The 27,426-nt window shown below is 48.6% G+C and overlaps 2 protein-coding genes across 2 annotated transcripts in view; one reads left to right on the top strand and one right to left on the bottom strand.

Annotated features, from left to right (window-relative positions):
- The window catches only part of ZNF71 (zinc finger protein 71), a 24,679-nt gene extending 19,385 nt beyond the window's left edge, over window positions 1–5,294 (top strand). The window contains exon 3 of the mRNA XM_006868275.1: window positions 3,931–5,294. Within this exon, the coding sequence (XP_006868337.1) occupies window positions 3,931–5,294 (1,364 nt within the window). The remainder of the gene's footprint in view (window positions 1–3,930) is intronic.
- Window positions 5,295–19,079: 13,785 nt separating this feature from the next.
- LOC102840345 (zinc finger protein 420-like) lies at window positions 19,080–27,115 on the bottom strand. Its single transcript, XM_006868274.1, has 6 exons — window positions 27,096–27,115; window positions 26,724–26,730; window positions 24,330–24,428; window positions 21,857–21,983; window positions 20,049–20,776; window positions 19,080–19,898 (listed from the first exon to the last, which is right to left on the bottom strand). The coding sequence occupies exons 1-6, from the start codon at window positions 27,113–27,115 to the stop codon at window positions 19,080–19,082; spliced, it is 1,800 nt and encodes a 599-aa protein (XP_006868336.1).
- Window positions 27,116–27,426: the final 311 nt, after the last annotated feature.

Raw genomic sequence — 27,426 nt, 5'->3', positions numbered from 1 at the left:
CTGGCTCAGATTTTGACAATTCCCTGTTGATGTTCTGCAGCAGTCGGTTTTTAATTATCTTCAGCAAAATTTTTCTTGCAACTGATATTATTGATAAATATTGTTAGATGATGTCCACATTCTGTTGGGTCACCTTTCTTTGGAACGGGCACAAATATGGGTCTCTCCCAGTCTTCCAGGTTTCTTGGCATAGATGAATGAGTGCCTTTGTGATGCATCAGGAATTGATGAAAGATTTCATTTTGTATCCATCAATTCCTGGAGCCTTGTTTTTGCCAATGCCTTCAGTGCAGCTTGGACTTCTCCCTTCACATCTTCATCATATGCCTACTTCTTGAAATGGTTGGACGTTGACCATTTCTTTTTGGTATAGTGACTCTGTATACTTTCCATCTTCTTTTGATGCTCTCTGCATTGTCCAATATTTTGCCCATAGAATTCTTCAGTATTTCAAGTCGAGGCTTGAATTTTTTCTTCAGTTCTTTCAGCTTGAGAAATGCTGAGCATTTTCTTCACTTTTTGTTTCAACTCCAGATCTGTGCATAGTTCACTATAGTACTTTGTCTTCTTGAACTGCTTTTTGAAATATTCTGTTCAGCTCTTTTACATCTTCATTTCTTCCTTTCGCTTTAGCATCTCTGTGCTGGAGAGCAAGTTTCAGAGTTTATTCTGACAACCATTTTGGTCTTTCTTTCTTGTCTTTTTAATGACCTTTTGCTTCCTTGCACAAAACTTCTGGTCTTCAGCCATAAGCGTCTAATGTGTCAAGTCTCTTATTGAAATGGTCTTTAAATTCAGGGGGAATATGTTCAAGGTCATATTTTGGCTCTCGTGGACCATTTAAAGTTTTCTTCAGCTTCAGCCTGAACTTGCCTGTTGTGTTCCACAGTTGGCACCTGCCCTTGCTTTGGTGGATGTTACTGTGCTTTTCACACCATGTCTTTCCACAGATGTACTCAGTTTGACTCCTGTGTATTCCATCTGGTGAGGTCCATGTGTGTCATTGTTGTTGTTAAGTGCCATCAAGTCGATTCCGACCCATAGCGACCCTGTATATGGTTTCCAAGGAGCAGCTGGTGAGCATGAACCACCGACCTTGCAGTTCAAATGGCTTTGCAGTCTTGTGCATTAACCCACAGCGCCACACCAGGATCCGTGTGTGTAGTCATCTTTTACGTCATTTATAAAAGGTATTTGGAATGAATAAGTCATTGAACTTGTAAAATTCGGTGGTGTGCTCTCTGGCATCATTTCTTTCACCAAAGTCATGTTTTCCGACTATGGAGCCTTCCTCTTGGTTTCAACTTTTGCTTTCCAGTCACCAATAATTATTAATACATCTTGATTGCATGTTTGATCAATTTCAGACTGAAATTGATAGGATTTTTCAGTTTTATCATCACTGGCTTTAGTGGTTGGTGTATAAATTTGAATAATAGTGATATTTACTGGTGTTCCTTGTAGGCGTGTGGATATTATCCTATCACCAACAGTGTTGTACATCAAGATCGATCTTGAGATACTCTTTCATGATGAATGCAATGCCATTCCTCCTGAATTTGTCGTTCGTGGCATAGTAAACCATGACCGTCAGGTTAAAAATGGCTAACACCAATCCATTTCAGCCCATTAGTGCCTAGGATATCAATTTTTTTTTTTAGGCTATTAATCTTTATGCTCAAATAGATAGGGTGAAATGATCCAACCTGATGCACACTGCTCCTGATTTTAAACCATTCCAGATCCCCCTTGTTCTGTTCTAATAACTGTCTCTTGATGTATGTACAGGCAACTCATGGGCACAGTAAAGTATTCTGAAGTATTATCTATAGTTTGTTATGGTCCACACAGTTTACTGCATTTGCATAGTCAATAAAGCACCAGTAAACCTCTTTCTGGCATTCTCTGCTTTTAGCCAAGACCCATCTGATGTCAGCAATGGTATCACTTATTTTATGTCCTCTTCTGAAGCTGGCTTGAATTTCTAGCAACTCACTGCTGATGCACTGCTGCAACCAATTTTGAATTATCTTCTGCAAAATTTGACTGGCATATGATATTGTTTGATGATTTTCACTTTCCAGTGTGTTACTTTTCTTTGGTGTGGGCACAAATATGGATTTCTTCCAATTGGTTGTCTAGCCGGGTGGCTGTCTCCCCAGTTCCTTGGTCTAGATGAGTGCATGGCTCCAATGCTGCATCATTTTGTAGAAACATTCCCGTTTGTATTCCAGTAATTCTTGGAGGCTTCTTTTTAGCCAGTGCTCCCCTTGCAGCTTGAACTTACTTCTTCCTTCAATAACCATCATTCCTCGATTATGTGCCACCTCTTGAAATGGATGAACATGAACCATTTATTATTTTTTGTGTGCCCTAACTCTGTGTATTCCTCCCATCTTCTTTTGATGCTACCCGAGTCTTTCCATATTTTGCTCACAGAATCCTTCAATATTTCAGGCCAAGGTTTGAATTTTTTCTTCAGTTCTTTTAGCTTGATAAATGCTGAGCGTGTTCTTCCCTTTTGGTTTTCTAATTCCGGGTCTTTGTCCGTTTCATCATCATCTTTGCATTGTCCTTTTGAGCTTCTTCCCTTTGAAATGTTCTGTTCTGCTCTTTGACTTCATCATTTCTTATGGATCTTTTAGTTTCTGTACGTTCAGGAACAGATTTCAGTTCTCTAGTGACATCCATTTCTGTCTTTTCTTTCTTTCCTATCTCAGCGTCTCAGAGTCAGCACTCTGCTCCTATTGCTGTCAAGTCAATGGTTACCTCTGTGTGCCAACTAGAACTGCTCCATAGGGGTTTTCAAGGTGGTGGGCTTTTGAAAGTACACCACCAGGCCTGTCTGCAAAAAAGCTGGTGGCTGGAACCCACCCAGCACTTCTTTGGGACAATGATCTGGAGATCTGTACTAGTAAAAATCACAGCCTAGAAAACGCTATAGAGCAGTTCTGCTTTGTCACCCAGGATTGCCATGAGTCAGAAATCAACTCGACAGCACACAACACGATTGTCCCTAATTTACGTATGGCTTTGGTAATCACATGAGATAATTCATCCACATTGCCTAGACCTGTGCTTGCTGCATCTTAAATGCCCACTACCTGTTAGTCTGGTACCTTCTGTGAGCCAAGAACTGTTGTAGGAGCCAGGGATGGACACCATCCTTGCTGTCATGGATTTTACCTCCTAATAGGGGGGAGGCGTATAATAAGCAGATACAGGGCCAGTGGAGCTTCTAAGCTAAAACAGACCAGGAAGAAATGCTTGGCATTCTACTTCTAAAAATCAGCCAGTGATAGCTATGAGTCACAACCGTCTGCTCCACAGCTAAAGAGAGGTGTGGTGTAGAACCTGGTGGCATTTTGTTCATTGTGTGTGAGGTCACCATGCATTGTGGGCCCACTCAGTAGAAGCTAACAGCAACAACACCAAGTAGTGAAAATCTTTGGATTCACTCCCTTCTATCCCAGCTTGCCTCTTGTAGTTTCCCTAGCGGTCTGTCTCCGGAGCGACCACCTGCTGGCTGCTGTTTCCATCCCTTTCCCTTTCATCCCACTCTGTCTGTTCACTCTGTATGTTGATTCTGCCTCTTTAAACCACATTTATCTTCAGATCATGGCTTATCTCTTCCCTTCCTCTCCAGTTGACAGGTTGTTATTTGCTCTGTCTGTTCCTTGATCATTGCCTCTTTGGGTTCATTTCCCCATCCCCACTTCACGTGTCCTTTACTCCCAGGTTGATATCAACATATATTTTACTTCTTTTGCTTTTTTGTTTGTTGTTGTTGTTTTTGTTTTTTTCTAGATTGGGACACTAGACCTGAAATGAAAGCATCAGATCGAAAGGAGGACATTTTAGAAGACAAACCATCCTGTAGGGTGGTTGCAGAGGGGTCTACAAGGAATGGTGGCTGGTGTTTCACCTTAGAAGGAACATGGAAACAGAGCGACTGCCGGGAGAGGCAGCCGGGAAGTGCAGACACCCATTTGGAGTCACTGGAAATTTCTCATGACAACAAGCTCACTAGGGAATTAGGTCCTGATTATAATGCATTTAAGGCTGCTGTTAACCAGAATTCAACCTTGGTGCCACCAAGTCTGGAAGATCCAACAGAAATAAAGGCCCTTCCAATTGCAATGCATGAAAAGCACTTCGCAAGCAACTCAGACATAAATAAACCCTTGAAACTCTATGTAGAGAAGAAATCTTACGATTGTAGTGAGTGTGGCAAGGCTTTTAGCCGGAGCTCCTCCCTGATAAAACACCAACGGATTCATACGGGAGAGAAACCATTTGAGTGTAACATCTGTGGGAAGCACTTCATTGAACGCTCCTCCCTCACCATTCACCAGAGAGTTCACACTGGAGAGAAACCCTACAAATGCAACGAGTGTGGGAAAGCCTTCAGCCAGCGAACGAATCTCATTGTGCATCAGAGGACTCACACTGGGGAGAAGCCGTATGTGTGCAGCGTGTGTGGGAAAGCTTTCCGGAAGACCTCGTCCCTCACGCAGCACGAGAGAATCCACACCGGAAAGAAACCCTACATCTGTGGGGACTGTGGGAAAGCCTTCAGCCAGAACATGCACCTCATTGTACACCAGAGGACACATACTGGAGAGAAACCCTATGTGTGTAGTGAGTGTGGACGAGCCTTCAGCCAAAATATGCACCTGACTGAACATCAGAGGACTCATACTGGAGAGAAGCCCTACGAGTGTAAGGAGTGTGGGAAAGCCTTCAGTAAGAGCTCATCCCTTACTCTCCACCAGAGAAAACACACTGGAGAGAAACCTTATATATGCAATGAGTGTGGGAAAGCCTTCAGCCAGAGTTCTTACCTCATCCAGCACCAGAGATTTCATATTGGGGTGAAACCCTTTGAATGTAACGAGTGTGGGAAGGCATTCAGCAAGAACTCATCTCTCACTCAACACCAAAGGATTCACACAGGAGAGAAACCCTACGAGTGCTACATTTGCAAGAAGCACTTCACGGGACGCTCATCTCTCATTGTGCATCAGATTGTCCATACTGGAGAGAAGCCCTACAAATGCAACGAGTGTGGGAAATCCTTCAGCCAGAGCGCATACCTCATTGAGCACCAGAGGATCCACACCGGAGAAAAGCCCTACAAATGCAACGAGTGTGGCAGGTCCTTCATCAAGAACTCTTCACTTACAGTCCACCAGAGAATCCACACAGGAGAGAAACCCTATGAATGCAGTGAATGTGGGAAAACCTTCAGTCGGAACACTAACCTTACTCGGCACCTGAGGATTCACACCTAGGAGAAGCATGGGGAGCACTTGCGTGTGGGGTTTGCTTCATCAAGCGTCAGCTCTCACACTGTTGACATTAGTTACTAGTAAGTCGATTCTGACTCATGACATTCCCGTTTGTGTCAGATTAGAACCGCTCTGTACGGTTTCCAATGGTTGTCGTCTTAATGGATATAGATCACCTGTCTTTATTGTGTGGTACCACACTGGGTGGGTTTGAACCAGCAATCTTTAGATTAGCAGCTGACGCAAACCACTTGCACCAACAAAAGCCCTAGGGATCTCTCCTTAGTGTCCTCACTGTGAGCAGTCCGTCTGTTGGAGCACAAGCGTAGCTCGGTAGTACTACAGTCCCTTCCCGGGGGGGTCTTGTGACTGTGGAAATGGCCTTTAGGCTATAGATACTCATTCCTTACCCAGAATCAGAAGATCTGTAAGAGAGTCAGCCTGTGGATGGATGCCTAGCGTATTTGGGGACATTGTAAGGTTTACTGTAGGTGGTAGGAAGCCCTGGGGGAGCAGAGTTGAAGCACTCAGCTGCTAACCAAAAGGTCAGCAGTTTGAACCCTTCCACTGCTGTGGCTTTCTACTTCCGTAAAGATGACAGTCTTGGAAAGCCTACGGGGTAGTTCAACTCTGACGTATAGGGTTGTTATGAGTCCGAATCAACTCAATGGCAACAGGGTTGGTTGGTTGTTGTTGTTATTTGGTGCTAATGGTAATGGGTGCCACAAATGGGTTTCCCTTGACTGCTAATCTAATAGCAACCCCATGTGTGCAGAGTGGAATTGCACCATAGGGTCTCAAGGCCATGACCTTTTGGTAGCCAACCACCAGACCTTTCTTCCAGGGTACCTCTGGGTGGGTCCATACCGTCAACCTTCCAACTAGGAGTTGAGTACTTAGCCATTTGCCACCACTGTGAGTCAGAATCGACTCAATCACAACTCGTTGTTGTTGCCATTGGTGCGCCGTGGAGTCGGTTCTAACTCGCAGTGACCCCTATATAAGGTTTCCAAGGCTGTATATCTTTACAGGAGCAGAAAACCCCATCTTTCTCCCATGGAGCGGCTGGTAGTTTCAAAGTTCTGACCGTGAGATTAGCAGCCCAAGTCAGGACAACTACGATACTGGAGTGCCTCAATCACAACTAATGACAACAAATAATCTAAAGATCGGCAGTTCGAACCCACCCAGTGACACCACGGAACAAAGACCTGGAGATCTCCTTTCACAAAGAAAATCCTGAGGATGGCAGTTCTACCCTGTAGCACATGAGTAAGAGTTGGTAACACTCAGAGTGGTTTTGAATGGTGGTTAGGGGAGTCCCACACAAGGAACTTAGAGCACTCGTGTTCTAAACCCAACTCTCCAAATCCATTGTCCATATACCTGGGTCTCAGTTTCCTCAGTAAAGGGGGAGAGGAATGCCTGCCACCAGTCAACCCCGGGACATTTCTCCCCCTTTCTACTCTCGAGTTCAGATATCCCGTTTGTCACCACTGTGAATCCCTTGCTGGGGTTAAGAGCTGGAGGGGCTTCAGTGTTCTCCACATCCCAGACCCCTTACATACTCCTACAACACAACTGTGGGAGCCACCCATCTACTGAGTGTTGCAATTTTTCCAGCCTACTGTGGAAAAGAGCACTTTTTTCAGAGTTCACAAATAACTAACTGCTTCAAATGCCAAAGTTTCTCACAATGCTCCGTTGTTACATTTTTAAATAAAGCTTTTAATAAAGGAAGACCATGTCCTTGAACTGGTGTTCTAATGGAGCAGCGGTTAAGCACTTGACTGCCAATTGATTCGTCAGTGCTTTAAATCCATCCTGCAGCTCCACAGGAGAAAACATCTGCCATCCTGCTTCTGTAAGACTGCTGCTCTTATTAGGTGCCATCCAGTCAAATCCAACTCATGGCAACTGTATGCACAGCAAAACCCAACTCTGCCCAGTTCTGCATCATCGTCATCGTCCTTGCTGTCTTGGAACTCATTCTGGCATTTCATCTCACTGAGGCACTGCCTCTTATCACTCACCTTCGATTTAACAAGCACAATGTCCATCTCTAGGAACTGGTCCCTCCTGGTAACAAGTCCAAAGTATGTGAGATGAAGTCTCACTAGTCTCACTGCTAAGAAACCTTCTGGCTAAGTTTATTTTAAGACCGATTGAGCCATAAAGACTAAGCCTTAGGAAACCCTCTAGGGCAGTCCTACTCTCACTGTAGGCCAGATCCGCTTGATGGTACACCACAATTCACTGAAGCAGGTTGTAGCTGTGAGAGAGACCAACACTTCCTGTCATGTCAAAATCATTTTCAGGGATTGTGCTGAAAAGAGGAGGAAAAACAAATGCCAGCAGATTGGATATTCAGGTTTAAATACATATTGGATTTAATGAGACGTCCCTGGGTGGCCCAAACAATGAAACACCTGAGTACTCACAAAAGGTTGGTGGTTTGACCACATCCAAAGCGGCCTAAGGAGAAAGTCCTTCTGATCTGTTCTGAAGGGTCACAGTTTTGAAAACCTTACATAGCGGCACAGCCCTCGGCGCATGTGGGGTCGTCATACGAATCAGCTGGTTTGGGTAGTGGTGTTAATGAGCACACACATCGACCCCAGATCCTGCAGGTTGATTTTTTTTTTTAAGTTCTTTTTAGTTAGATTTACTCGAAGGTCACTAAAAGTTAGCTCCCCAAGGCTGATGTGAAAAAGAGGTTGCCTGCAACTCTGTGAGTATGTGGTGTCCCCCCCCCCCACACACACACAAAGTCATATGTTTTCTGGGACCTTTTATGCCACCCTTTGTATTTTAACATTTGATGCTGTGTTGGGTGCCATGGGATTGATTCTAACTCGTAGTGACCGTAGTGACCCCAGGTGACAGAACAGAACTGCCCCATAGTTTATGAAACTGTCATCTTACTGGGACACATTCCAGGTCCTTCCTCTCGCACAGCTGCTGTTGTTGTTGCTAAGAGCCATGGAGTCGGTTCTGACCCACAGCGACCCTGTACAGGGTTTCCGAGGCTGTAAATCTTTACGGGAGCAGAAAGCCTCCTCTTTCTCCCGCGGGGCAGCTGGTAGTTTCGAACTGCTGACCTTGCGGTTCGCAGCCCGATTCGTAGCCACTACGCTACCAGAGCTCCTTCGCAGAGCTGCTAGGTGGGTTCAAACCAACTTTCGGTTAGAGCTGAGCCTTCAACCACTCTACCATCAGGGCGCCTGACATTTGAGGCTACTTGTTGCTAATCAAAAGGAGTCCTAGTGGTGTAGTGGTTGAGCGCCTTGCTGCTCACTGAAAGGTCAGCAGTTTGAACCCACAAACCACTCCAAGGGAAAAAGATTTGGCAGTCTGCTTCTGTAAAGCTTTACAGCCATGGAAACCATGCAGGGGTAATTCTATTCTATCATATAAGGTGGTTAGAATCTATGGCAGTGGACCATTGCTAACCTGTCCAGGTGTTTGGGAATTTCCACACTTCCAGACATGTGTGCATGAGGAATAAATAATTCATGCTTTATCAGTGCAGCCAAAGTGCCCCCTGGGGGCCAGGATGGCCAAACTTCGTCTCTCATATTGTGGACATATTGTCAGGAGGGACCAGTCGCTGGAGAAGGATATCATGTTTGGTAAGGTGGAGGGTCAGAGAAAAAGAGGAAGACCCCCATCGAGATGGATTGGCCAAGTGGCCGCATCAATGGGCTCAAGCACAGAAACAATTGTAAGGTTGGCCTGGGACTGGGCAGTGTTTCGTTCTGTTGTGCATAGGATCACTATGAGTCTGTACCGGCTCGATGGCACCTAACAACAACAACAACAACAACCCATAAACACACTTTGTATAGCAAGCAGGATAAACAGCTACTCAGGCAAGTACAAACAAGGGCAGTTCCTTGAACATCTAGCAGCTGGGTGGCCATCAGGGCAGCCATCGTCCCGGTTCTCTGTTCTTCTCCAACTTCCTGCTCAAGATGGCCTTGCTTCATGCTATTATGGTGGTTCCCAGCAGCTTCTGATGGCATGTTTTCCCAGTCACAACCAGATTGAGGGAGACTTCTCCCAGTCCTTGAAAAGTCCTAATCTTTGTGGGAAGAAGGTGAGGCTTTCTGCTCCCGCAAAGATTCACAGCCTAGGAAACCCTATACAGGATTGCTGTGGATTGGGGCCGATCTGACTGCACTTGACAACAGTCTTCATTCTGTCAGACTCACCCATGAACGGTGGCTGGAGAAATAGCACGTGTTGATTGACAAAGGTCTGGGTCTTACTCTCTTCCTGAAATAGTAGTGGTTGCAAAGGGCATGGAAATGATTGCCAAGACTGACCTGAGACCACCACTCAGCCAGCCCCACCCAAATCACAATATGAAGGGAGTTAGTATGATACAGAAGGAGTTCTGGTAGCATAGTGGTTACGAATCGGGCTGCGGAACCACAAGGCCAGCAGTTCAAAACTACCAGCTGTTCCGCAGGAGAAAGATGAGATTTTCAGCTGCTGTAAAGATTTACAGCCTCAGAAACCCTGTACAGGGTTACTATGAGTCGGAATCGACTCCACGGCACGTAACCACCGCAACAAGTGTGATACAGGCAAAGTGACCACAGTACCACCCCATCATTCCAAGGGGGTTTCACCTGGTTTATAATCGGGTTGCTTTTCTATTCTTCATGAAAGCAAGGTCTCATCACAGATACTGTCTTCTTTTTGATGTCCTCTCATTGTCATCGTGACCAAGGGGACCCTCGGTCTCATATTCACACACTTAGCCCAGCCAAGGGGTTGGGGCAGGGTAACTTGTGTCTTGAGTCATGGGCCAGGCTGGAAGAGGGTGATAGCTCTTTAGGGTAGGACTGGAGGGTAGCAAGAGTAGTCCCGGAGTGCCAACACCAGCGTGTTCCTGTATAGTTAGTGTGCTTTACCCCCACACTTGTATCCCTGTTGGAAAAAAGCCAGCAACAGTCACTAACATTATCTGTTGGGGGGGCACTGATGCCCACGGTGGCCCGCCGAGAAGACCTTGTGCAAAGTGTTGGAAGCAGTTGGACAGAGGTGAGAGATGAGGACGAGGATTCGGAGTCCTGGTTGTGTAAGCCTGGGCACGTCTTACTTGACTCCTCTGTGCTGTAGTTCCCTCACCCTGGGAAATGAGTTTCTTAAATTGGGAAAACGAGATTCCCCAGAGTTGATGGGTGAGTCTGTCTGACGAAAGCCAAGGTGCTATCACAAGTGGAACCAACAGGGGGAGCTTAAAGAATAAGGTGGTGTTCTCTCTGGGTCTCTGTCCTCCCCTCCTTTCAAGTTCTTTGTTTGCTGTGTTTCTGCATCTCTTCTCTTTGTCTTGCTCTTTCTGTTTCTTCCCCCCCACCCCGATTTCTCTCTCTCTGTCTTTCTCCTCTCACTCTCTCTGGATTTCCCATTTCTCTTTGGGTCTCTGTTCTCTATCTGCCTCTCTGCCTACCTCTCCCCCTCTTTTTCTCTCACTTTTTCTCCCACTTCCTTTTCTCCATTCCCTACATTTCTCTGTCCTATCTCTCTGGGTTTCTGTCTCCCTTCTCTCCTCTCATTGTTTCATCCTTTGCTCTGCTTGCTTGTTTAATCATTTTTATATGTAAACCTAATCCTGTAGGTTTTATGTGGCCTGATAACATCATAGTGGCTGTGTGCCGTCAAGCCAATTCAGACTCATCGTGATCCTGTATAGGGTTTCTGAGGCTGTAGGTCTTTATAGGAGCAGAAAGCCTCATCTTTCTCCCGCGGAGTGACTGGTAATCTACATTTCCAGGGCTCCTTCATTAACATCATAGAAGTGAGGATTTACAACACATGGGATCATAACACCAGAGCAGGGCTGATCACATCCGATCCCATCATGGGGGAAGTGATCACAGTAGATCTCATCATGGGGTGATTACTGTATCTTACCTGACAAACCCTGGAGAATCCATGCCCAGCCAAGTCGACAGAAAACCTATCACAGCACCCAAGAACAGCTGTCTATGGAAACAGCCCACAGGCTCTTCTGATGCAGTGCTGTGGGGTGACTTTGAACCATTACCTTTCATCTAGTACAAACCCACTCGGGGATCTCTATCCCTGCGCGTTGTCACTTGACATCGTCAACTCCAACTCATGGCGACCACACGTGTGCATGTGTAGAACTGCTCTGTGGAGTTTTCCTGGCTGTCATCTTTACACAAGCAGATCACACAGCTTTTCTTCAGCAGAACCAGTGTGGTTCTAAACTGCCAACCTTTTGCCTAGTAAATAGTCAGACACGAACCAGTAACCTCTTCCTGTAAAAACCTAGACAACCATCATGTCGATTCCTACTCACAGAGTCCAACTGCTCCCCTAGGCTTTCCTAGACTGTAATCTTCAGGGAGCAGACAGCCAGATCATTCTCCTGTGGAGATGCTATGTGGATTTGAACCACTGATGTTTTGGTTCCCAGCTAAGTGCTCAATTGCTGCACCACCAGGTCTCCTTCCGCTCTCAGGGTTGTATCCTCCATTATTGCGCTAAGAATGCCATTCTACTTTGTCTCATCAACACGATTTCTTTGGAGCTGTTTGGGGCTTAAAAAAAAAATTTTTTTTTTTTAAAAAGCTTTTATTGTGAGTTGAGTGATACATTCATCCTATCGTATTTAGTTTCATTGCAATGATTACAATCCCCTCCATGTATCACCATTCAACAGTATTTGATTCTATTCCCTCTTTATATATATAGAAACATATATATGTTGTTGTTGTTGTTATGTGCCATGGAGTCACTTCCGACTCACAGCGACCCTGTACAGGGTTTCTGAGGCTGTAAATCTTTATGGGAGTAGGAAACCACACACACACACACACACACACACACACACATATATATATATATATACAAAAGCACTTAGGAATCTATAATAATTTAAACAAGCAACCAAAGAGCACATTCTACAAGCCTGCCTCTTGGTCACCTGCACACAGCCTTTTTCTTTCCATGAGTCTAGAGTCCTCAGCTGCTTCCTCTCTCCATGTCCCCATCTCTGACTCCATCTCTGCTGTTGCTGCTTCTCTGGATAGGTTCCCTCATTCTGCTCATGTTCTTCTCCCTTGATGGTCCTAGGGTCCCCTGTTCTTGGACTGTAAGATTAACTGCTCCCCTTTTTGTTACAAAACTTCTACCTTTATAGTTGTGACAGTCGCAAATAGTCATGATAACAATTACTCACTACTGAATCATAAGACTGTTATCCCCATCTCCTTTCATTAGACCCATCTAGACAAGATGAAAACTATTCAGTGGGGATTCTACCTTCCCCTGCACACTCTGAAACTACACTCCCTCTTGAAAACTTGTAAGCCAGTCACTTTGTGCCTTTATAGCCCCCTCCCCCATTTTAGGTAGCCAATGTCTAAGTTGCCCATCCCTATTAACCCCTGTGTACAGAGGGGATAGGTTTGATCCTTGATGTGAAGACTCTTTCCCTCTTAATTGGTATTTTGATTTCCTACATCCATAAGTACAGGTCAAGTTCATCAAATTGTAGCAATTTACACTTGTTTCCTTTGTCAAATTTCTTTCTCGTCCTCTATATGAGTTTTAATCATCAAGTCATTGAAGTTAGGTCAAATAGGTACTATCTTCAAGTCTGGGCATTCTTGTGTGTCTCTCCTCACTTCATATCAGCTGGATGCTTCACACTCAGCTCTAGCCCTTCATGACTATGTCCTTGTCCATGGGCTCAGGAGCCCCCAGGCCTCATCACACTTTGGACCAACCAACCCTTCCTCTTCTCTCTCTCATCTTCAGGTCAATGGGAGTCTATGGAATGTGGTTGAACTCAGCCCATATCTTCATTGCTGCCTTTTCCCCTACGTCCATTCACCAGTAGACCAATGTGGTCACCATCAATCTTACATACCTGCTCATGTATTCCCTTTGAGTTTCAATCCTGGAGGAGGGTTGGTCCTGAAGGGACTTGGCTGCTTGCCTCGATGACTCCCTGATGCCCAGCTTGCTTGTTTTTGTAGTATTGGGGCTATCTTTGATTAGACCTGAAGGTAGTGATGAAACCTAGTGACTGGTAGGTGGGATCAGCAGTCATCTAGGTGGCTGCTTCACTTGACAGCTTATGAGAGACCCAGAGACTGGTGGTGATTAAGTGGGACTCCTTTTTCCATCTCTTTGTTGGGTGTGGTCAAGATGATTCTTGCTCATAGCAACCTCAGGTGACAGAATGGAGTTGGCTCCATATGGTCTCCCGGACTTTTGGAGAAAGGCCAACCAGGTCTTTTCTCCCTGGAAGAGGCTGGTGAGTTTGAACCACCAGCCTTCATTTAGCAGCCAAGCACTTACCTGCTGCAGCACCAGGGCGCCTTGGAACCCCTTTGTTGTGGACGATTTGGCCTTTTAGTCCAGGTGCTGAGAGCAAGATGATACCTGGAACCAATGAGTCGACCCAAGTAAGAGGAACCACCTGGTGGACTGAGGCTGATTAGACTTCTGGAGGCCCGTTCATGGGTGCTGTTGAGTCTACTTGGACTCATAACGACCCCAATGACAGGATAAAACTGTCCCACACGACTTTCTAGGCTGTGAGCGTTACAGAAGTCTTCCTTCCACTCACTACATTGCTGCTGAGTTGAATGTGACTCATGATGGTCCTGCTGTACAGTGTAAGACTGCCCCATAGGATTCCCAAGGCTGTAAACCTTGACTGCCATGGCTCTCTCCCTTACAGCGGCTGGTGGGTTTGAACTGCCAGTCTTGGTTAGCAACCAAGCACTTAACCTACTGTGCCATCAGGCTCTGTCTGTCTCCTGCTGGAGGGGCTGATGAGGGACTGGAGCATCCTGGCTTGGAGAATAGGAACATTCTGCTCTTGGGGGAGGGTTGAACACATCCCCTGGGGACTCAGGAGCTCTGTGCTGAAGTCCATCCCCTTCCCCACAATCCCTGACTCTGGATGCAGACAGCGTCGAGAGGATGTTGTTGGTTACACCCACGTATCACAGAAGCACAACTAGAATGCTCCTCAGAAGCTCGTGTGACGTCATCTCTCGTATTTTGGAGATGTAGTTAGGAGGGACCAGTCCTTGGAGAAGGGCATCATGTTTGGAGAAGCGGAGGGTCAGAAAAAGAGGAAGATTTCCCAGGGATATGGACTGATAGCAGGAGCAGCAATGGGCTGAACAATCGTGAGGCTGGTGTGGGACCAGGCAGCAGTGGTTTGTTCTGTGGCATGTAGGGTCACTGTGACTCGATGGCACCTAACAACAGCCACCTCTACAGAAAGGACACCTGATGGCATCAAAAGTTAAGTACTGTGTTGCTACTAGAAAAGTCGGCAGTTCAAACCCACCAGCTTTGTGGTAGAGAAGACCCTGTGATCTATTCCTGTAGAGATTCACAGCCTTAGAACCCTTATGGGGACAGTTCTGCCCTATAGGGTCATGATGAATTGGGATGGCTTATCTTTATGGAAGGAGATTACCAGGCCTTTCTTCCTAGGTGCCTCTGGGTGGACTTGAATCACCATCCTTTTTGTTTTTGCAGTGACTTCATATAATTAAAAATAAAGTCCTCAAGTTGATCCCAAGTCACTGTCACCCCATGTGACAGAACTGCCCAGGCTTTTCTTGGCTGTCATCATTATGGAAGCAGATTGCCAGGACTTTATTCTGCAGAGCCGCTGGGTGGGTTCAAACTGATGACCTTTTGGTTAGAAGCTGAGAGTGTAACCCTGTGCCAACAGGGCTCCTTCCCAGGAGAAAAGAGATCCACAATTCTTCTGAGGATCAGCGTCAGTCCAGCAGAAACCCTGGACCTGGTGGGAGATGGAACTGGGAGAAACTGCAGTAGAGTCTGGGACAAAGCAGAGGGTGGCTCCCACTGGGGAGAGGAATCCGAGAGGAGCGGGCCGAGACAGAAACAACCTGTGTGTACATACCAGAGTCCTTGCATGAAACACCCAGACTATACAGCAAACAAGCACCCATTTAACATAAAGTCACATTTATTCAACTCTCAACAAAGTCCCAGACACACAAAATGTTGGTAAACTGGAGAAAAGAAGCCCAAACCAAGTGCACTGCCATCAAATTGGTTCTGATGCATAGTGACCTTTAGGACAAAGCAGAACTGTCCCCATCGGGTTTCTAAGGCTATAAATCTTCACAGAAGCAGACTGCCATATCTTTCTTCCTCAGAGTGGCTGGTTGGCTTGGACTGCTAATCCGGTTAGCAGATAACTTGCTTTAACCATGGTGTAACTAGTGCCCCTGGTGGCCCAGCCCTAAACCAAACCCAAATCACTGTCATCAAATCAGTTTTGACTCACAGTACCCCTAAAGGACAGGGTAGAACTGCTCTATAGAGAGATTCAGGACCACGTTAAAAAGTAAGTACATCATTTTGAAGGCTAAGGTGCCCCTGATCCAAGTCATGTTATTTCAGTGACCAGGAGTCCTGGTGTGGTGATGTGGGTTAATGTGCTGGACTGCAAAGTTGGTTTGAACCACAAGATCAGTGGTTCAAGCTCACCAGCTGATCCTTGAAAACACTATACAGGGTTGCTATGGGTGGAACCAACTCCACGTCACTTAACGATAGGTATGTAAAAGCTGGATAGTGAATAAAGAAAAGAAGTCTCAATGCCTTTGAATTATGGTGTTGGCAAGAATATTGAACATACCACGGACTGCCAAGAGAAAGAACAGCTCTCACTGTTGTGGAAGAAGTATCGCTGGAATGATTCTTAGAAGTGAGGATGGTGAAACTTGGGCTCATGGACTTTGGACATGTCAGGAAAGAGCGATCTCTGGATAAGAACATCATGCTTGGTAGAGGGTCAGTGAAAAAGAGGGAGACCCTCAGTGAGATGGACTGACACAGTGATTGCAGGACCGGGCAGGATGTAGCCGGTCGCGCATGCGGTTGTTATGAGTTGGAACAACCGCCACAGTGCAGCCTGGAAAGCCAGGCCCCTCGTCTGACCGATGATCACCAAGAATCTCAGGGCAGTGACAGCAGGGCATTCAGCCAGACCGGGGCCCTTTGTGTCTGAGCAGATGGTCCACCTGCGGGAATTCTCCGGATCCTGACTGCTGAACACACCAGCGAACCACAGGAGGTACCTTGACCGACTGTACCTCCACAGAGGCTTTCTCACAAATTGAAGGTTTGTGGCAACCCCGCGCCCAGCAAGTCTACGGGCGCATTTTCCCAACAGTGTGCTCAATTCTACGCTGTCACCCTGGCTGATTCTTGCAATATTTCAAACGTTTTCACCATGGTTTCTGCACGCTCCATTAAGCAGTCTGTGTGAATACAACTTTCACAGACAACGGGAGACCCAAAAAACAAGGTCCGACTCACGTTATTGCGATACGCCCTTTATTGCGGTGGTCTGGAGCCCACCCGAGTGATCTCGGAGGTCTGCCTGCATCGTACCTTTCCCCGTCTCCCAAGGCAGAGATGCCTGTGCTTAGGGCTTTATTTAACTGTCTAGTGGGGCAAAGCAGGAAGGGGCATTCTCTGATGCCAATGAAACCCACAAAAGCCCATCAGGAGACAGTCACCCACCCTAACCAGGGGCAAGGAATCGTATTCTTCCACTTTTATGACCCCATTATGGAGACTGAATTACATCCTCCCAAAAATGCGTTATAAATCGCAACTCCTCTACTTGTGGTTACAATCCCATTTGGGAATAGGTTTCCTTATGCTCAGGAGGGTTAGCGTAGGGTGTGTCTTAAGTTGATCTCTTAAGAGATCTAAGGGAGAGATGGGGGAAGGCGGGCACCATGTCACAGAGCTCTCCGGAGAACAGCAGCTGAAGAGACATGGGGGTTCCCCCAAAGCTGACGCCCTGCGTTTACATGTCCAGCCTCCTAAGCTGTGAGCATAGACCTGTTAACGTCCTCCGTTTGTGGTCTTTCTGTCAGAGCACAATGACAGAACTAAGACACAGGAACCTAAGACATCAGTCAAGAGATATTGATAAACAAGAAAACACTACAGAAGCTAAGACATTCTTAGCATTAGGAGACGGTATCCTGACGTAACCGTCCTCCGGCTTATGAGCTGATATAATCATCCTAGGAGCTGTAAATCCTCACCACTATCAAACGGAGTCCTGGTGTGGCACTTCAGGATAAGCTCTGGACTGCAAGGGTGGCGGTTCAAACCCACCAGTTGCTCCTTGGAAACCCTAGAAAGGGTTGCTATGAGTCAGAACCAATTCCATGGCACTTTAACAACAACAACAACATGATGTTAACAGGAGTCCTAGTGTGGCGCTATGGGATCAGCACTGGACTGTCAACCACAAAGTTGGCTGTTCAAACTTACCAACAGCAACTTGGAAACTCTATGCAGGGTCTTTATCGAGTCAGAACTGATTCCACAGTGTTTAACAACAACAGCAGCATGATGCTGATACGGAGCTCTGGTAGCGTAGTGGATTATGAATTGAGGTGCTAACTATAAGGTCACCAGTTTGAATCTACCAGTGGCTCCATGGGACAAAGATGAGGCTTTCTGCTCCCATGAAGATTTACAGCTTCAGAAACCCTATGGAGAGTGGCTATGAATCGGAACCGAGTCCACGGCACGTAACAACAGTAGCAAGAGGTGGATGACGTGTCCTGGAAGTGTAGTGGATTACGTTTTGGGCCGCCTGCTAGCAGTTTGAGTGTACCAGTCACTCCACAGGAAAAAGATGAAGCTCTCTGCTCCTTTAAAGCTTTACAGCCTCGGAACCCCTCTAACTGGGTTGCTATGTGTCGGAACCGACTCGGTGGCACACAACCACCGCCATGATGTTAATGAGAGGCTTAGAGGCAGTTTTGTTAACTAGGCAGGGCATAATCTACAGGATTACATTTTATCTTGATCCAATCTTTTAAGAGATAAAAGGGATTTAAACTATCGAGTAGACACCAGAGGGTACCACCAAGAAAGATGAGTTGGTAGTAAAGCTTTGGATCCAGGCTTCCTGAACTGAGAACCTCCCAGACCCAGGGGAAGACTGGTTCCAAGACACATGGAGATCTCCAAGGAATGCTGGGCCCACCGGTGCTGAAAGGAAACAAGGACCTTTCCCTAGAGTCAATAGAAAAGCCTTTTTTCCCTAGAACTGGCGTTCTGAATTTCAAGGCTCCTAAGGAGCCCTGGTAGCGAGCGTAGTGGTTATGAATCAGGCTGGTAACCTCAAGGTCGACAGTTCGAAACTACCAGTGGTTCCATGGGAGAAAGATGAGGCTTTCTGCTCCAGTAGATTTACAGCCTTGGAAACCCTGTGCAGGGTCACTATGGGTCGGAACCGACTCCACGGTACTTAACAACAACAAACTGAGAGAATACATTTGTTGAAGCCGTGCACTTGTGGGATTTCTGTTACAGCGGTACAAAAGCACTGGGACGGGGCCCCCCTTTTCCCTTTAATGACTCCTTTCCTCTATGTGTTCTCTGTCTATGCTATTTGGCATGTAGATAGGACTGTCCTGGTAGGAGCTAACCCCAAGTGTCTTTCAGTGTGATCTAACACCACGCTGTGGATGAAAAATCTAACTGTAGGGAACACTGGCTGCTGCTGACCTGTGAGGTTCTTTCTACTCATCCCTGTCCTGTTTCATCTGCAACAAAGGCCTGCTGACCTTGTCATCAGAACAGTGTCTGATGCTCCAAATGGTCCATCGCTGTCACTAAGAACTTGAAGATAAGCACACTGCCCTGAGAGCATCTCGGCCGTTCCTAAGTTCATTCCAAAGAGGCAGGGAGCCAAGATTCCGCTCCTCACAGACGTGCCACCTGCTGCTCAGGTGTCAGCTTTCTCCCACCGCGTCCACCTGGAGGCGTCTCGCCGACATGCATCTTCAGGTGGCAGTTAAGGTTCCCGACGCGTCGGAAGGCCTTGCCGCACGCCTCGCACACATAGGGCTTTTCCCCGGTGTGGATCCTGCGGTGGGCCGTCAGCGTGGGCTGGTGTCGGAAGGATTTTCCGCACTGCCCGCAGTGGTAAGGCTTCTCCCCCGTGTGGATGCGTCCGTGCTGGACAAGGGTGGACTTGCGGATGAATGCCTTCCCGCACACGCCGCACTGGAAGGGCCTTTCGTCACTGTGGATGGCCTGGTGCTGAAACAGGAAGGAGACCTTCCGGAAGCTCCTCCCACACTCGCTGCAGCGGTATGGCTTTTCGCCCGTGTGGATCCGCAGGTGGATGGACAGGTGGGCCTTCTGGCTGAAGGCCCTCTTGCACACGAGGCACTCGTAGGGCTTCTCCCCGGTGTGCGTCCGCTGGTGGACGGCGAGGTAGCCCTTCTGGCTGTAGGATTTCCCGCAGGCGGCGCACTGGAACGGCCGCTCGCCCGTGTGGCTGCGCTGGTGCACCACCAGCTGGACGTTCTGGTTGAAAGCCTTGCCGCACTCGGCGCAGCGGAAGGGCCGCTCGCCTGTGTGAATGCGCTCGTGCAGGATGAGGGCGGACGATTTGGTGAAGCACTTGCCGCACTCGCGGCAGCGGTACGCCTTCTCGCCCGTGTGCGTTTTCTGGTGTTCTACCAGCGTCATGCTCTGTGTGAAGGCCTTGCCGCATTCGTAGCAGCGGAAGGGCCGCTCGCCCGTGTGGATGCGGTGATGGTTGACCAGGTCCGACTTCTTCCGGAAGGCCTTCGAGCACACGGCGCACTTGTGAGGCTTTACGCCTGTGTCGGCTTTCTGGTGGCCAAGGAGCGAGGAGCGCTTGGCGAACTGCTTGCCACATACGTTGCAGGAGAAAGGCTTCTCGCCGGTGTGGAGGCGCTGGTGGTGGATGAGGTGGGTGATGAGGGTGAATGCTTGGCCGCAGTCACCGCACCTGTAGGGCTGCTCCCCCGTGTGCGTGCGCAGGTGGCCGACCAGCTGCATGTTCTGTGCAAAGGCCTTGCCGCACTCACCACACCTGTACGGCCTCTGACCCACGTGCGTGCGCTGGTGCACCATGAGGTTGGTGCGCTGGCTGAAGACTTTACCGCAGTCCAAGCAGGCGAAGGGCTTTTCACCCGTATGGAGGCGCTGGTGCGCAGCCAGGATGTTGTGCGTCCCGAAACACTCGCCGCATTCGGCACATGCAAAGGGTTTGTTGGCAGTATGGATGCGCTGGTGCTGGGCCAGGTCTGACTGCCGGCTGAAGGCCTCCTCGGAGTCTTTGCACGCATAGGCCTTCTCTCCTCTGGGGGCCCACGGCAGCTTCCCTGAATCAGAACTTGTTTTAAAATTATTATATTTGTCCAGGCCACCTTTCCAGGTTCCCCCGCTTCCTGGAATTCTTGGGGACCCCAGAACGGTCCCCGGCTCTCCCAGGGGATTCTCTGAGGAGCTATCCAGTCTCCCCACTCCTCCTGAGGCAAAGCTCCAGAGATGGCCCCTTCCCAATTCTTCTAACTCCAGCAACGGGGACAGCCCCATGGAGACAGCACCCTCTACACCGTCACTCTTAGACCTGGATTCCAAATCTGAAAGAGAAGATACAGACATCACCTGCTCTCGGAGCTGACCCACTGGGTGGGCTCAGGGCTAGGGAACCCCAGAAACCCCCTCTTGGCACTCCCGAAACCAACCAAACCAAACCTGTTGTTGTCACGTTGTTCCCATCACAGTGGCTCGACGTGTCACCGAGTAGAACGGCCCTGTAGGCTGTTGACTCAACAGTCCAAAACAAGAATAACAGTCTTTACAGAGAACCAGACGGTGGCACAAAGTGTGGCCCTGGGGGTTAATGTGCTGTACTGCAGGGTCGGATTCAACTGGAAGGTTGGTGGTTCAAGCACCCCAGCCACTTTTGGAAACCCTATACAGGGTCACTATGAGTTGGAACCGACTCGGCAGCATTTAACAACAACAACAACAAAGTAATAGGAGTTCTGGTGTGGTGCTATAGGATAAGCACTGGACTGCTAACCACAAGGTCAGTGGTTCAAACCCACCAGCCAAGCTCACCAGGGTTATTATGAATCAGAACTGACTCCATGGTACTTTAACACCAACTAAGCAACAGGTTGGGGGTCTGGACCCACTGCAGTGCTTCATGGGAGAAAAGCCAGAAGATCTACTCGAGTAAAGATCACAGCCAAACTCCCAGGCCACCAAGACAGTGTTCTACCTCCTACTTTGTGCCTGCAGCCACTGATGGTGTAACTACTGTCTCTCTCCATCTGAAGCAAAGTGCCCAGCGCACGATCACTCCCAAGCCCTCCTCCAGGGAAGAGGAAATGAAACGCATTGGCCGTTCAAAACCTGCTGCAGTTGAGTTGATTCCGACTCACAGTGACCCTGCCTCGTAGGGTTTCCAGAGCTGCAAGTCTTTACCCACCATACTGCCTTTCCCCTGCAGAGCGAGCGGCCGGTGGGTTCCAGCCATCGACCTTTCAGTTAGCAGTCCAGTGCTTAACCCATGGCGCCACCTGGCATCCTTCTGTTAGATGTGGGCCCAGGGATTTTGGAAGTTCCGGAACTTGGTGCCCAAATGCACTCAATACTTCCTGATGTTTTCTTCCTGGGGAGGCACCGCAGTGTCAAGGTGACCTCCATCTTACCCAGTGAGCTGAGGTTCTGAAAATTCTCTAGCATCACGTCGTTGTACAGGTCCCTCTGAGCGGGGTCCAGCTGCTGCCATTCTTCCTGAGTGAAGTCCACAGCCACGTCCCGAAATGTCACCATCTCCTGCAACAGCAAAGATGGCCTGCTCACCCAGGCCCGTGGGTGCAGGGAAGGGCGAGAAAAGGCGCGGGCTTTAATGGATGCAGTCCTTGGGGGTGGTGTAAATGGCAAACACTCTGGGCTGCTAGCTGGAAGGTTGGTGGTTCAAGTCTACCAGGAGGTGTTGTGGAAGAAAGCCCTGGAGACCTTCAGAAAAACCAGCCACGGGAAACCCCATGGAGCTGCTTTTACTCTGACACACATGGGGTCACTTTGGGTTGGAATAGACTCAGGAGCAATTGGTTGATGTTGTTGTTAATGGCGCATGGGTCAGTGCAGGTGCTGGGCATAGTTGTTGTTAAGTTGGGGTTGAGTTGCTTCCGACTCATGGTGCCCCCGTGTATATCAGAGTAGAACTGTGCTTCACAGTTTTCAAAACAGAAGCCGATTATCAGACTTTTCTTCTGAGGCACTTCTGAGTGGGTTTGAACCAGCGTCCTTTTAGCTAGCAGTGCATGCTTAACCGTGTGCACCACCAAGGGCTCTGGGAACATTTTAAGTGCTTCAATAAGCATTAGATTCTGACTCAAGCTGAGCTCATGGGACACAGTGTAACTGCCCCACAGGGTTCCCCAGGCCAATATCTTTATGGGAGCAGAACGCCACGTCTTTCTTCCGCAGAGCAGCTGGTGTGTTCAAATGTAATGACTGTACCATCAGGTCGCCTCAGAAGTTCTCCCAGGACCTAGCACATAGTCATCGTCTCACCACTTGACCTCCTCATGGATCCCAGAACGTTTCCCTTTTTACAGATGAGGTCCAGAGAGGTGTTTCACTTGCCTGAGGCCACCCAGCTAGTAAAGGGTGGCACTGGGATGGGAATGCAGGCCCCTGCTTGCTGACTGCAGGTTCAGACACGACAGGCTATACAAGCAGCCCTCGGGGATGATTCAGACTGGGTTCCTGACCACCTCAGCAAGCCAATCCCCCAACAAAGTGAGTCACATACATGTGGACTTCCTAGTGCACTGTAGGGGAAGCATTAGTTCAAAAGGCCAGTTTGAACTGCAAGTTCGGTGGTTCAGACTCACTAGCTGCTCCTCGGAAACCCTATACAAGGTTGCTATGAGTCAGAACTGACTCCACAGCACATAACAACAACAAAGTGCATATAAAGGAGTCCTGGTGTGGTGGTGCAAGACACTGCACTGGATTGCAAGGTCAGAGGTTCAAACCCTCCAGCTGCTCCCTGGGAGAAAGATGAGGCTATCTGCTCCTGTAAAGATTTATAGCCTAGACTCGATGGCAGTGGGCTTGGGTTTTGGTGTTGGGTGGCGCTGTGGATTACTTCGCTGGACTGCAAAGTCAGTTTGAACTGCAAGGTTGGCGGTTCAAGCTCACCAGCTGCTCCTATGCAAGGTTGATATGGGTCGGAACCGACTCGATGGCACTTAACAACAAGTGTGAAGGAGCTCTGGTGGCTCATACTGGGTTACAAGTTGGGCTGCTATCCACAAGGTCAGCAGTTCGAAACCACCTGCAGCTCCATGGGATAAAGATGAGGCTTTCTGCTTCTGTAAAGATTTATAGCTTTGGAAACCCTATACAGGGTCACTGTGAGTTGGAACTGGCTCTATGGCACACAACCACCACCACCACGACGAAATACGCAACAACATCATGAGAAAGTTGGAAATATTGTGAGAATGACCCCATGTGACACATGGACATTCGCTGTTGGAAAAACAGTGCCAGCAGACGTGCTTGACGCAGGGTTGTCACAAACCTTCAGTGTGTCGAACACGCAGCATCTGAGAAGCAGGAGGCCTGCCCGTGTATCTTTGAAGGGACTTGATTCAATCCCTAACTCCCATGTTACTAGCAAGGCAACAGTCGGAGAGCCCGGGGCTTCACAGCACAGGGCCCCAAGGTCCATCAGATGGCACTCTTAACTGCTCCCCTCCTCTGTCTCCCGGCACACGTGATGAATGTGGTACACAGACACAATCACAAGGACGCAGCGTGTGCCTGTCTTACTTGTCTGCCATCTTGGTTTGTTCCCTCACTCCTGGATGCTGGGTACCTGATTAATCCCTCTCAGAGCCCCTGACACGGGGACACTGGGGGCCTCAATAAACACGGGCCAGACTCACCAGTGGTGCCTCCTGACTTCCGGGTTTGGTTCCTTCCTTAGAAAGGCCTTTCCCATTTTTACTCTGGACTGTGGCACTCAACTCCTCCAGGAAAAGGTGACAGGGACAAAGGCACCAGGAAGGGACTCAGGTGGGCAGGGGTTCAGCCGAGGGTAGAACCCCCCCAGAGCCAGCTACCCACAGGAGGAGGAGGGGAGCGAGGCACGACATGACTCACCAGGGTCTCATCAGGCAGCAGCTGAGTGGCCATCCCTCCACTGCCCACAGTGACCAGGGGATGGGAGGACAGGCCCGAGGGGTCCAGACGGCTGTGATGCTAACAGGAGAGGGTGGGAAAGTCAGGGAGAGACCAGGTCTCCTGGACACACAGACAGACAGACACATTCACACAGAGACACACAGACACACACTGATAAACACACATACAACAACATACAGATACATGCACATAGACATACAGACACACACAGACACATACACACATAGACACTCACATATAGACATAAACATATACACAAAGACACACAGATACAAGCACACAGACACACAGATAGATACAAACACACCAATGCACAGGCTTGGGCTGTGGCCTTCTGCCTTTGGCTGAAGCCCTGCCCACCCGAGCCCCTTCCCAGGGACCTTCTCCAGGGACTGGTCCCTGCTGACAACGTGTCCTTAGCAGGATTACAAAGGGAACGCGCTGAGTCAACAGAGAATGGAGCAGGTAAGCACTTGGTCAATGTCTGCCCCGCACACAGCCAGGGCTCCGGAGCGCTGACCGGAACAGTGACAAGAGTAGCTCACGTGACTAACCTGGGGCAGCAGGCCAGAGACCCTGGCTGGTACCAACGTTAAGCGCTCGGCTACTAAACAAAAGGTGGGTGGTTCAAAGCCAGCCAGAGGCCCCTCTGAAGAAAGACCTGGTGATCCGCTCCCTAAAGGTCACAACATTGGAACCGATTCTCCCCTAACACGCGTGGGTTCGCCAAAAGTCAGAATCCACGCCACATCTGGCTAGGTTGTTTTTGGGGTGACTGTCCAACTGCCCAATTTTATGGGTGCAGAAACCGAGCGTTGGCGGGACAAGGATTCAGATCCTTCCTATCTTGGGGTCCCCCCTCCCCTTTCCCACCCCATCTCCCGCCTCCCACAACGAAAGCTGGACCAGCAAGTCCATCAGGGTGGTGGGGCGAGCCCGGTGGGGAAACCAAGGTACAGGGGAGAAGCAGAGGCACTGAGAGTCTGTCAGCGGACTCCAGCCGGGCGCACTCCGCAACCCCACCCAGTCGGGAGCGCCCACTCACCCAGCGGCCTCAGAGTAACGGGGTTCGGGCTGCAGTCGGTCCGTTGTAGCGGTGATGTGCGCCTGCGCGGTGTGCCCCTTCACGGACCCCGCCCTGCCCGCCCCGAGTTCCCAGATGCCTCCGCGACGGCCGGATGGAGAGGGGCGGGGCGGACAAGGGAGGTGGAGGGAGGGGAGGAAGCCGGAGAGTGGGGAGTAAAGGAAGCAGGGGCCGGGGAAGGAAGCAGAAAAGGGCTCGTGGGAGGAAGGGAAGAAAGAGCAGAGAGCGGGGGGTGGGGGAAAGGAAGAAGAAAATGAGACTGGTGGAGAGAAAAGGGATCGTTTCAACAATACAAGGATAAATCAAAAAGAATTGCTACTAGGGCTCCGTCGCATGCGCGCACGGTTTATTCCTCGTAAAACACGTTAAAGTGTGTCTCTGCGGCCAGCAGATGTCTGCAGCCGAGCGCTCTCGCCCTTACACCTGTCTTAGTCTTGGTAGGGTGCCTTCACAAAACCATCCCATCTGCTGGGCCCGTTCTGTTCAAGGCGGAGAATCAGCTCAGAAGGTTGTGAAATCTGATTTGGGGGATTCCAAAGGGGCACTCAAGATAGATTTTCTTGAAGGACACAGGATGATCACCGGGGCTTATGAAGAAGTTTTAAGAAAACTGAAAAAACTGTTGAGAAAAAAGGCCAGGAAAATTGTGCTAAGGATTCCCTCCCCCCCATCACAACCACGCACCTGCTAATTCTTTGAGGGTAGCAAGGGTAACCCTACAAGAATGTCATAGGGGTACAGTACCCCATCCACCCACCCTACAGCCGTGATTTTACCCCTTCAGACGTCTTTTTGCTCCTAAAACTAAAACACCATTTCAAAGGCATGTGATTTGAATTCTTCAAAGATGCCAAAACTGCCAGTTTGAAGAGTGCAGAATTCTTCAGTGTAGGGTTGTATTGTTGCTAAGTGCCATGGAGTCGGTTCCGACCCATAGCGACCCTGCAGTTCAAACCCACCTGGTTATCTTACAGTGTCACACCAGAACTCCAGGGTAGGGGTTGTTGTTGTGAAGTTCCGTCAAGTCGGTTCCGACCCATAGTGACCCTGTATAGGTTTTCTGAGGAGCAGCTGGTGAGTTTGAACTGCCAACCTTGCAGTTCAAATGGCTTTGCAGTCTGGTGCATTAACCCACAGAGAGATGGAAATACTGTCTTCAGAAGTGTAGAGATTTAAATGGAGAATTTCACCAGAAATAATAGCTTCTCATGTCGCTATTTCTGTTAAATAAAATGGCTATGATTTTGTAGCAATACTTTTTGACTTACCATTGTACTGTAAGGAACAATAAGAAGGTGATTTTAAATAGAACTGGTTGATCGCAGGCAATCTTTCTGACTCTGACTCTAATGAGCTGTGTGTCCTTGGATCACAACCTTAATTTTCGGAGTCTGGTTTCCCCTCTGTAAAAGGGATTGAGGATAAGAAAAGCTGCCTTATAGGGCTATTATGCAGATTGCTGGTGTTAGATGCTGTTGAGTCAACAACTCATAGTGACGGTGTGCACAGCAGAACACAACGCTGCGTCATCCTCACAGTTACGTCCATAGCTGCTGCCATGCTGATTAAATGAATGAATTCACGTAACATTATTAGAACTGGGATTGTTGGTAATTGCCATGGATCAGGTTCTAACTCACGGTGTGCAGAGCAGAGCCATGTTCCTTTGGGTTTTCAGTGCCTGGTTTTTCAGAAGTAGATGGCCAGGTCTTTCTTCTGAGATACCTCTGCATGGACTGGAACCATTAACCTTTAGGTTAGTAACTGATCACATGATTATTTGTGAAAATCTAATGAAGTAATACAAGGAGCTCTGGTAGCGTAGTGGTTACGAATCGGGCTGCGAACCTTAAGGTCAGCGGTTCGAAACTACCAGCCGCTCCGCGGGAGAAAGATGAGGCTTTCTACTCCCGTAAAGATTTACACCCTCGGAAACCCTGTACAGGGTCGCTATGGGTCGGACCCTACTCG

This window comes from Chrysochloris asiatica, unplaced genomic scaffold, assembly GCF_000296735.1.
Source record: "Chrysochloris asiatica unplaced genomic scaffold, ChrAsi1.0 scaffold00116, whole genome shotgun sequence".
In the NCBI taxonomy this organism is placed as follows: domain Eukaryota; kingdom Metazoa; phylum Chordata; class Mammalia; order Afrosoricida; family Chrysochloridae; genus Chrysochloris; species Chrysochloris asiatica.
The sequence above is the reverse complement of the archived record's forward strand: the minus strand, read 5'-3'. Positions and strand labels throughout refer to the sequence as shown.